We start from the raw sequence: 9,782 nt of genomic DNA, 5'->3' as shown, positions 1-9,782 counted from the left end.
AGACCATGCTGCTGTTGGGAAGCTATTCTTGTTTTCATTCACCCATTCACTCACTCATCCATGTATGCACTCATAAATAAAAGGGGAGGGACAAATGATTAAGGTTAGTCAACATTTCTAGGACTTAATTGTCTTAATTTATATCTTCTAGAGTGAACTCTCTCAGATTGTTTTAAGGCAACCTGTTTTCAAACACAATGGATGCTTCTCTGAGGTACCTAATGCCCTCCAAGCTATTTTCCTTTTCCAGTTGTTGAGAAGTCTCTGAACTCTTTTCTCCTTCTCTCCAGTCCTGGACCTAGAAATGATCTGTTTTCAGATTTCCCCAGAAACTCCAGGTTATCTGGAGTCAAAGGGAGGGAGGGAAGTGGATTCGCTGACACTAACGTTCTTTTCCCACTGGGAATGATGAGAGCTGGGCTCTAAGTTCAGGTCGAAGTTATATTCCTACTTCCTTTGTATGCAAGGAAGAGGCAGAGCAGGGCAGGAGCTGGAGCGACTAGTAAGCTCCCTATCCTCATGGAGTTTACCTTCTAATAGAGGGCAATGGATAGCAACTACACAAACAAATAGGTGGGTTTTTGTTGTTTGTTGGAGTTTGTTTTGCTTCTGGTTTTTGCATAGTAGTAGATGGCAAGAAGGAGAAACAGAAAAATGGATAAAGAGTGACTATAGCCAGCAGAAAGCTGCTTTAGATAGGATGATCATGGAAAGCTTCTTGGAAGAGGTGGTATTTGAGGTAAGCTGAGCTGGGCTTTCCTGGAAAAACTACATCTATTCACAGATTTCTTTTTCCTGTGGGTAAACCTCAAATCTAGGTTGAATTGGATGCATCAACTAACTGACCAGTCCCCATAAAAATGAGATACTAGAATAACAACACCAGGTGCTCACATTTACATATAGCTTGTAATCTCCCCCACAAGGCCATGCGCTAAGTCCTTTTACATAGCATCCTGTTGCTGTGGTGGGTACCACCAGCCCCATGTTGCAAACAAGAAGATGTGGATTCTCTCATCTCACATCCCCAACTCTGCAAGAACAGTGAAGTGTTAATGCACATTGTACTCCCTCTTTCTCAGTCCTAGCCCTTTGATGCTCTAGGCAGAGAACAGACCGGTTATTTTTCCCTCTTCTTTGGTGGGCCCGGCTGCTAACCGAAGATATTTCTCCACTCCACGCACATCCTCCTCCTCGCAATTTAAAATTTTGAAAGGTAGTGTCAGGGAAATGAGATGTGCATCCCAGGAGCTCCAGTACAGCCTCTGATAATACTCGCATTCAACAGTTTTGCAGCCAGCGGCGGGTCTATTTTTTATCTTTCCTCTCCCGCCTGCTTGCTCCTCCTGGTCAATTTCAGGCGACTCCAGTCTTAACTCGGTGGTCTCCAGGCTTTTTTTTTTTTTTTGAATAGTTAAGATTTCTAAGTTAATAAAGTCAAGGCAGTTTTTTTTTTTTTTTTTTTCTCCAGCATCTCCCTCCCCAAAAAGAAAGCAGGAGAGGGGGCTCACGCTGGGGAGAGGCCGCGACTGCTAGCCGCTGGGGTCTACATTTTGTATTTCGCTGACAGCCCAGGGCCGCTCCAAAGCCCGCCGCGCAGCCAATGGGCAGCGGTGATTTATGGAGCTGACTAATGCTGGCTGAATGCGGCCTGTCAGAGAGCCCTGAATGGCTTCCCTTCGCCGCACAAGCCCCGGCTTTGTGTTGCTAAGCGATTAGAGCAGATGTAATGAGATTTTGCCCAATCCCCGCTTTGCCCTTTCCTAGCTTCGGCAAAATTGTGTGTGTTTTTGTGAATTTTTAGAGTTTGCCTCCGCATTGTGGCAAACAACGGCTAACTTTGCCCCGAGTTTAACGAGACTGGATATTTCCCATTCAGAAGTGAGTAAAAGAACACCTGTCTTCACAAGGAGAAGGGGGGAAAATCCCCTTTGTGGGGGCTGAAACATTATCCTAATGTTATATTCATAGCCATAAATGACTTGCTACACTTTCTTTGCGTACCTTATCTGGAAACTTGCAAAGGAGCTAAATTAAAAGAAAAGGAAATGCATAAGGGTCGGGAAGGGGTCGGGGGTGGGGGGATCGAGGTCCGGTCCTACAAATGAGAAGATAAAAATAAAGCAGGCATCTCAAAAGCATTACTTCCCTCAAGTAAGCTCTAAATTGGCCCACTGCTGGCAGAAAGTCCGATTATTTATGGCGATGAGGAATTTACTGATTTCCCCCCCCCCCTTAATTACGCTCATCTCTTTGAAAGGGACTGAAGCCTCAATGTGCATTCTATAGAGGGTCATTTAGCAAAATGACATCAGACGCTGGGGCGTGCTCTGCGCATCGCGGCTTTAAAAAATGATTATTCTGTGCCACTAAATGGTATAGATGTACCAACACAGACTAGATTTTTAACTCTGGAAGACGTGCTGGCCCCCCGCTCTTTGTTGGGTTTTGTAAGATGCATTTTGCGCTCGGCTTTCCGCTTGGCTGGAGACACGCTAACTGAATCTGCAAGTAATGCAAGCGGCAAGCGAGGAGCCCACAAGAGGCGGAGTGGGATTCTGATCACGTCCTTGCTAACTGACAAGAAGCAAGCCAGCCAAAAACCCACCAATTTCTTTTTGAATCTTGGTAATTGGGTACTTTTACACGCAACTCACGCCATTCGGATAGAGTCACAAGCTTAGATAGGCCAGTGTCTCAAAGCGACCACACATTTCTAAGGCTTCTATTTATTTAAATCTAACTCCTGTAAGAAATTTATATCATACGTACCCTTTACTTAAAACCGATATGGACAGAGTGTGCAGTGGGAGAAAGGAGTAGAAAATGCATGGCTGGCAGTGAAGGGAGAAGAACACGCCCACCCCTGGCAGTGTGGACAGGGCTACCTCCCCCAAGCCCAGACTCAGGCAGCACCATCCTTTCTCCCACTCCTGATGTTCATCATCTCATCCAGACCTGCCACAGTTTCACAATGAGAAACTCAGAGTGGAACTAAGGGTTAGAAAGTGGGGTGAGGACCCTCTCCTTCCAGTTCATTTTGGGGGGATTTTTTTCAGTGTACGTTTTATCAAAAGATGATGCAGCTGTTAATCACCACCTATTTGCTAGGTGTCTGCATACATTTGCAGCATAAATGTCAAGGAAAACTATCTATATATGTAGATATACAGGTAAAGATATATCTCCTTGTACAAGTTTCATAGAGTCACCTCAGATAGGCCTGGTCACAGCACTTATCTTTGTCATTTCTGCCACTTAGCATCTTTACACCACCCTCTCCCCCTCCCTTCCCTTTGGCATTTTGATAATAACTTGGATGGGGCAGTAGCGTCAAAGAAGACTTGGAGGCAGCTGATTATTTTCATTTGTAAAAAAAGAAAAAAGTTTTATTACGAAACTAGTTTGTATAAAACAGGGTTATACACGGGATATTTTCTTTTGTAAGTTTGTAATAAAACAGTAAGAAAAAAAAAAGGGCAGTGGTAGAAATTTCCCCAAAGGCAACCTATCGAAACCAACTGGCTGCCCCTTTGTGTTTGGACAGTAGCTGCATAAACTTTGTTCTTCTTGAACAGTATTTAATAACATCATTAATACATTAACAAAGTTTCTATAAAGTAAGACACATTGGTGCTGAAGTACATCTGATGGCCTTTCAATCTCACCTATGAGGACAGTTCTTTACAAAACCACATAGGGGAAATGGCAGTTGTAAGGTGAACTACACATCTAAAATATGCAGAGGTAATAGCATTACATGTTAAAGTATCAAGATATACACATTTTAAAACATTTGTACAAAACTCTATAAATTTTTTTCTTTCTTTCTCTCTTATGTACAAAAATATCTTAATATATCCCCAAACTGGTTAGGATAGATACAAATAGATTTTTCTTATAATAAAAAAAAAATTCACAAAAGATTGGAAGCATTCTATGATCAAAATGGTGGAAAAGATGGTGTGAGGGAGTGAAGATTGGGGAGGGGGGCCCCAAGAGGCTGGGGGTTTTCAAAACCCCGGGAGGGTCGGGGTTTCAGATAGCATACTTTCACTGCAGACAAAAATCCACAGCTTTATCAGGGTGGGGCATACAGAGAGGAAGGACGCCAACCCATTTCTAGAGGGCCAAAGAACTGCGCTTTCAAGAGAGGGCGGGGAGGTCAGCTCTGCCTGTTAGCGGTGGGTGGGTGTTCCTACAGGGCGTGTGCTGCTCCCTTACGCCAGGAACCCACTGCTTTGCACACAAGCTGCAATCCGTGCATCCTAGTCATCCTAGGGTCCTAGTCACTCTATCTCCGTGAATGATTGGAGTGCAAAGATACTGTTCTGAGCGCATCCCTGTTTTGCGAGAGCCTTGCTTCTCAGGCGTGCGGCGCTTAGTTGATGTAGGGGTTGGGGTGCCTGGATTTGTTTGTTTTCTTCTTATTCTCTTCTTCTTTCTTCTCCCTTCCAACATCGCTGAGGAGAAAGCACTGAAGATGCAGGTTGTGCAGGCCCTATAACATAAGAAGAAGGGGAGAGGTTAGTGTCAACTTGGAGGCCAGTGGTGGGAGGAAGTGGAGGTTGGGAGAAAGATCTGTCAGGTACAGCGCCTTTTTTGACAAGTCTAGGAGTCGGTATACCACCTCGGTACTCCTACCCTGCAAGTCCTTGGAGACCTGGGCAAAGCCGCTCTCTGAAGCCAAGGCTGAAACTTACACGCCCGGATTTGAAAAGGACAAACTCACAAATCCTTTCAATCCACCCCTCCCCTCATCTCCGTGGGAGCAGTCGCCCTCCTACAGAAGAAAAAGAATGAAGACAAGAGAATCCCCCGGTTCCGGCCCCTATGCCACCTACCTGCTTCCGAAGTCCATTCGCACCAGGGCCTGACCCAGGCCGAGACCCTCAGAACCAGTTGGTGAAATCGAGTAGTTCTTGTTCCTCGGGGCTGAGAGGGTCGTAGGACCCCTCGTCCGAAGAGTAGGATGAGACCGGCGAGCCGGCCATGGAGTTCATGTCGTTGGAGTAGTTGGGGGAGATGGTGGGCGACAGGACGCCGGCCTGGAAGGCGGCGCTCACCGCGTCGTGCTCGTCCAGCAGCTGCTGGAGCGCGCGGATGTACTCGACGGCGGAGCGCAGCGTCTCCACCTTGCTCATCTTCTTGTTGGCCGCACCGTTGGGTACGTGCTCCCGAAGGGTGGCGAAGCCCAGGTTGACCAGCTTGACGCGGTTGCGCTCGCGCTCGTTGCGACGCGCCACGGCGGCCGGCTGCTGCTGCGGCAGGCTGTAGCCAAAGCCGCTGAAGTTGAGCCGGCGTTTGCAGCGCATCAGTTCGGGAGACGAAGAGCGCTGGCGCTTGACTTGCTTGGGCGCTGACTTGTGACCGCCCCCTGAGGGCTGGCCGTCGGCCGCGGGGCTCAGCTGTGGCGGCGGCGGCGGCGGCGGCGGCGGCTGCTGCGCGCTCTGTGCCGCCGCCGTGGCAAAGAAGCAGGCTGCGGGCGGTAGGAAGGGCTGCTGGGGCTGCGGGCCTGCGCCGCCGCTCTCCATCTTGGCAGAGCTCTCCATGCACAGCGGCGGCCAAGGAGTCGCGCGATCGGAGCGAGCGGGGACACGAGGTGCGGGACGCACGCTAGGGGTACACAGACAGGACCGGGGAGAGGCACGAACAGAGAAGGGAGAGAAGGGGAGAGATAAAGCTGGAGTCCCGAGGTAAGTTACAAAAATACAAAATCCCCGGGAGAGACTTTTTAGGGTGGGAGTGAGGAAGGTGCACACGTCTCCTCCTCCCTCCACCCCGCCTCCTCCCTCCCCTCCTCCCTTTGCAGGTTGGCTTCAGGAGCCTCGCGTGGCGCTCGCGTGTGAGGCTGCCGCTAGCGCCTTCTTGTTTTGTTTTTTTTTTAAAGCAAGCAGCAGCAGAAGCAAAAGTCGGCGGTGAGCGCGCTCTGCTGTCTTCTGTTCTTCTCCCCTTAGGGTTGCGCGCTCTTGCGCCCGGTCTCGGTCTCTCCAGCCGCGACTCGGGCTGTTTGTGTTATTTGGTTAACCCCCTTTCTTTGCTTATTTCCTTCTTTTCACTCGCCCTCCTTGGCCGGCTCCCTGTCGCTGCGCCTTCCACGTTCCCTGGCCAGAAGTGAGAGAGTGCTGGGCGGCCGGAGTGCGGCCGCCTTTTCAACGGGACACCCAGCCCCACGCGCAGCGCTGGCCCCGCCTCGCCCCCCACTCCCCGCTGCTGCAGCGAGCGGCTGCAGCCCCCACCCCCCTCCTCTTACCGCCTCCTCCCACTCCACTCCCTAAACTCCCCCCTCATCCCCTCCCCACCCCTTTCCCCCTGCCGCCCCCGCCCCCTCCCGTTCCCTGCGCCCGTTCCTTGCAAACTCCCCATTCAGCCGGGTTTGTTGTTGCAGTGCGTGCGCCTGGCGCGTGCCGGACTCCCGGCTGAATAAACAGGCGGCGCGCTCAGGGCGGGCTGCAGCCAGGGGGTGGTTCTGGAAAAGGGGGGGCCAGCGTCACCGGATAGGCGGATAGCTCTGAAAATTGGAGATGTAGGGGTAGACAGGTTTGGGGTGACGCGTCCCGGGATTCTCCTGAAAACTTGGAAAACAGCACAGGCAAGGGTTTGGGCAGAAAAAGTGACACAGGGCAGTGTGGAGGTTAGGGACAGTAGGACTCCATTTTTCCTGTTTTCTTCTCCTACCCTACTGCCACTCTCTTTGGGGGGGGGGGGCTCCGATGTCATTGGGAGCAGAAGCAAATTAGCTCCAGAAGTTCAGAAAGGTGGGGAGAATTCTGTGGAACTAAGTGACTGTTAAAACTTAGGTTCTGGTACCAAGGCATCCTCTCACTAACTCTGTGACCCTGTTGAGCGGCATCCGCACCGAGCCTCAGTTTCCTCGTTGGGAACCACAGAAGGTTGGGTTAGGTGGTCTCTAATGTCCCATTCAGTTGTGAGAACTAGAATATGCTCTCCAAAATTGAACAAGTGTGGAGGAGGTCAAGAAGGGAGGTGATCGCACTGGGGGTGGGGGTGGGGGGTGTGATCAGCGCTTAGACAGGTGTGTACAGCACGGATACTCTTCCAGGGTGACCTCCCGCCTGTAGCATCGCCCCCAGCGCAAGGATTATTTCCTGACCGGCTAGGGGGATGCGTAAAGAGGGGAGCTCTTTGGAGTGTACCCACCCACGGGGGATCTGAGAAAAGAGATGTGGGAGGTGATGGAGCTGGGGAACAGGGTTGGGGGAGCAGCTTCGCCGGTTGTCCGGCGCCGCCACAGGCACCTCGGGTGCCTTGGCGCAGCCTCCATCCCGCCCCAGGCGTGTGCCCGGCGGGCCGGTGGCAGGCGACTGGGAGCCGAGCCCGGCCGGGCCGCGTGCTGGCGCCGCGAGGGGGGAGGAGACGCTTGCAGCCGACGCTCGGCCGCTTGGACGGCGCCCACCCAGGCGCCCTTTCTGGGCCCTCGGCCCTGGCCCTCTCTGGCCAGAGCCTGGTCCAGCTTCGGGGCTCCTTGGGACACAGCGCTGCAGGGAACGCGGGCGCAGACGGAACCACGGGTCCCCCATCTCTGTGCCGCTCCGATGAGGGGAGAAGTCAACTGGGGCGCGTCTCAGGTCACCTTTACACAGGCTGAAAAAAGCAGAGCGTAACCATCTGGTTGATTTGTCCACTAGAAATAGGCAGTTCGGGTTATGGGTGCAGGAATGCTCTTGGTGAGGCATCCTAAGAATTGCTTCTCACTGAACTGCCCTTTGTGGAGATGGGTCTTTCTAAATGATCGTGGGTGACCGATCCTGGGAGCCGCCTTTGGTATGTGTGAGTGGCTGCGAGTGCTGGGGGTGGGGAGTGGGGCCTCCAGAGATGAATCACCTCTCTTCTCGGCCTCAGTTTCTTCTTTTGAAATAGACGGGTTTAGGAAACATAGGACTGCATCGTGCCAACAAAGCTCAGTTCTGTAAACCTCCCACCCACGCAGCCATCTCCCCGACGGGAACCTGTGGCTCGCTGACCCTGACAGGACTGAGCTGAACTCCGTCCTCTGGCCTTTCCCTCCCTGAGCCCCACCGCAGAAAAGGAGCTGAGAGGGCTCCCAGATTACACTTGTCTCCTCTTCTGGGAAGGACAAGAGGCCATGAGGCCTAAAGCAGAGGCGCACCCCCACGCTTTCTAACAGGAGGAAGCCTCGGACCACCCGGCAGAGTAAAGGGCCTTCAGGCACATCCCGCCACCCACTTGCCCCAGTTGGAAATGTCGGGTGCGGCCGCTAGGCGGCGTCCACTCCTCCTTAGTAAAATAGAGGTTGAGGGCAGGGTGCAGGGTGGGTAGCCAAGAGCAATGCATCGAAGTGCATTTTTCACCTTAGGCTACATCTTGCGCCTTGAACTCCGTTCCAATTCAGATTCTATCCTTCCACACTTGACAAAGTGTTTCGAGTTGTGACCTTAAACAGTCTCTACGGCCCTCAGTTTCCCATTCTGAACCAGACATGCACCCACCAGCTCATTTAGAAACGTCTGGGAGCGGGGAAATTTGCCGATGGCCAGCACTTGTTCTCAGTTTCCTTCCAGAGTGTGGGCTCCACAGGTACACAGAGATCCTCATTATCAGGAATGTCAAGGCCAGAGCCTACTCCCAACCTTACACACGCGTACGTGCGCGCGCGCGCACACACACATACACACACACGCCACGCAATGGGCGCTCAAATAGAAGCGCCAACTAGTGAAGCCGCGCATTGTAGTGGTCCTACGCTTTGGCCTCCACCCAGGAGCAAAGACAGCGGGTGCTGCGATCCTTCCGGCCAAAGCCACAGAACATTTGTCCCTATTCTTCCCTCCCCAGTCCAGAGCCAAAATCCCTCCCTACTCCTGCATCATCAGCCTGTTTCCTTATAGGCTTTGCAAAATCTCCAGGCTTTCTCTTTCTCCTACTCAAGTAAACACAAAGAGTGCTCCCAGCCACCAACCCCCCTCACCCCAGCACCAACCCACACACGCTCACAGACCTAAGAGAGCTGCCACTTCCTGCCCCAGGCCCAGGGGTCTCCAGCCTTTACACAGGGGGTTAAGGCAGAGGGACTCGATTTGGTATCCAGGCTCTGTTACTTAAGAACTGTGACTTTGAGCTAATAGGGGACACTCTGTCTCAGTTTCCTCATCCGCATGCCCATGGTTAGAGCACCTACCTCCAAGAGGTGTGAGTTTCAGAAAGATGTCCCTGGAGTGCTCAGGAGGAGGTCAAACAGAAAGTGATGAATTTTAATGGCCTTTTTCAAATAAGGAGGAAGGCCCTGTTCACAGAGCTCACCCAGGAAAGCGTTTGTGGGAAGAGGATCCTTGACCCCCAGCTTCCTAGAACCACACTGCCCTAATGCTCCAGCCCTTGGAGAGTCAGTGCCACCATGTCTCACTGTCCCAGCATCTGGGAGTCTTTTCTGTCCTTTTTGAGGAATGGTGGTGATGCTCACTGGCAAATGGTGGTGATAGAGAAACCAATTTTATATTTTTTTAACACACACAAACAGTAACAAGTCAGATCAAATACAGACAAGTTTCATGGCCAGCCCAGGAATGGGCTTCAGCAGAGCCAGTGGCCCTGCCCTCCAGCTGTCTGTGGCTCCAATGACACCCAGTGGGCCTGACAGTGTAAATCTCCAGGCTTTACTTGACAGGGATGTTCAAGGTCCCATTTATCTAGAAATGGAAGGAGAAGAAGATAACTCATGAAAGGAGGGTTCCGTGTGAAGTGCTCAGATGCATAGTCATGTCCAACTCATTGAGACCCCATGGACTGTAGCCCACAAGTTT

At 51.8% G+C, this 9,782-nt stretch overlaps 1 protein-coding gene across 1 annotated transcript; it reads right to left on the bottom strand.

The window, feature by feature from the left end:
- Positions 1-3,358: 3,358 nt before the first annotated feature.
- ASCL1 (achaete-scute family bHLH transcription factor 1) lies at positions 3,359-6,127 on the bottom strand. Its single transcript, XM_002687640.6, has 2 exons — positions 4,845-6,127; positions 3,359-4,501 (listed from the first exon to the last, which is right to left on the bottom strand). The coding sequence occupies exon 1, from the start codon at positions 5,550-5,552 to the stop codon at positions 4,893-4,895; it is 660 nt and encodes a 219-aa protein (XP_002687686.1). The 5' UTR covers positions 5,553-6,127; the 3' UTR covers positions 3,359-4,501; positions 4,845-4,892.
- Between the last annotated feature and the right edge of the window lie 3,655 nt (positions 6,128-9,782).

Source organism: Bos taurus, chromosome 5 (genome assembly GCF_002263795.3).
Source record: "Bos taurus isolate L1 Dominette 01449 registration number 42190680 breed Hereford chromosome 5, ARS-UCD2.0, whole genome shotgun sequence".
Classification (NCBI taxonomy): Eukaryota; Metazoa; Chordata; class Mammalia; order Artiodactyla; family Bovidae; genus Bos; species Bos taurus.
This window is presented reverse-complemented; position numbering and strand designations above follow the sequence as displayed.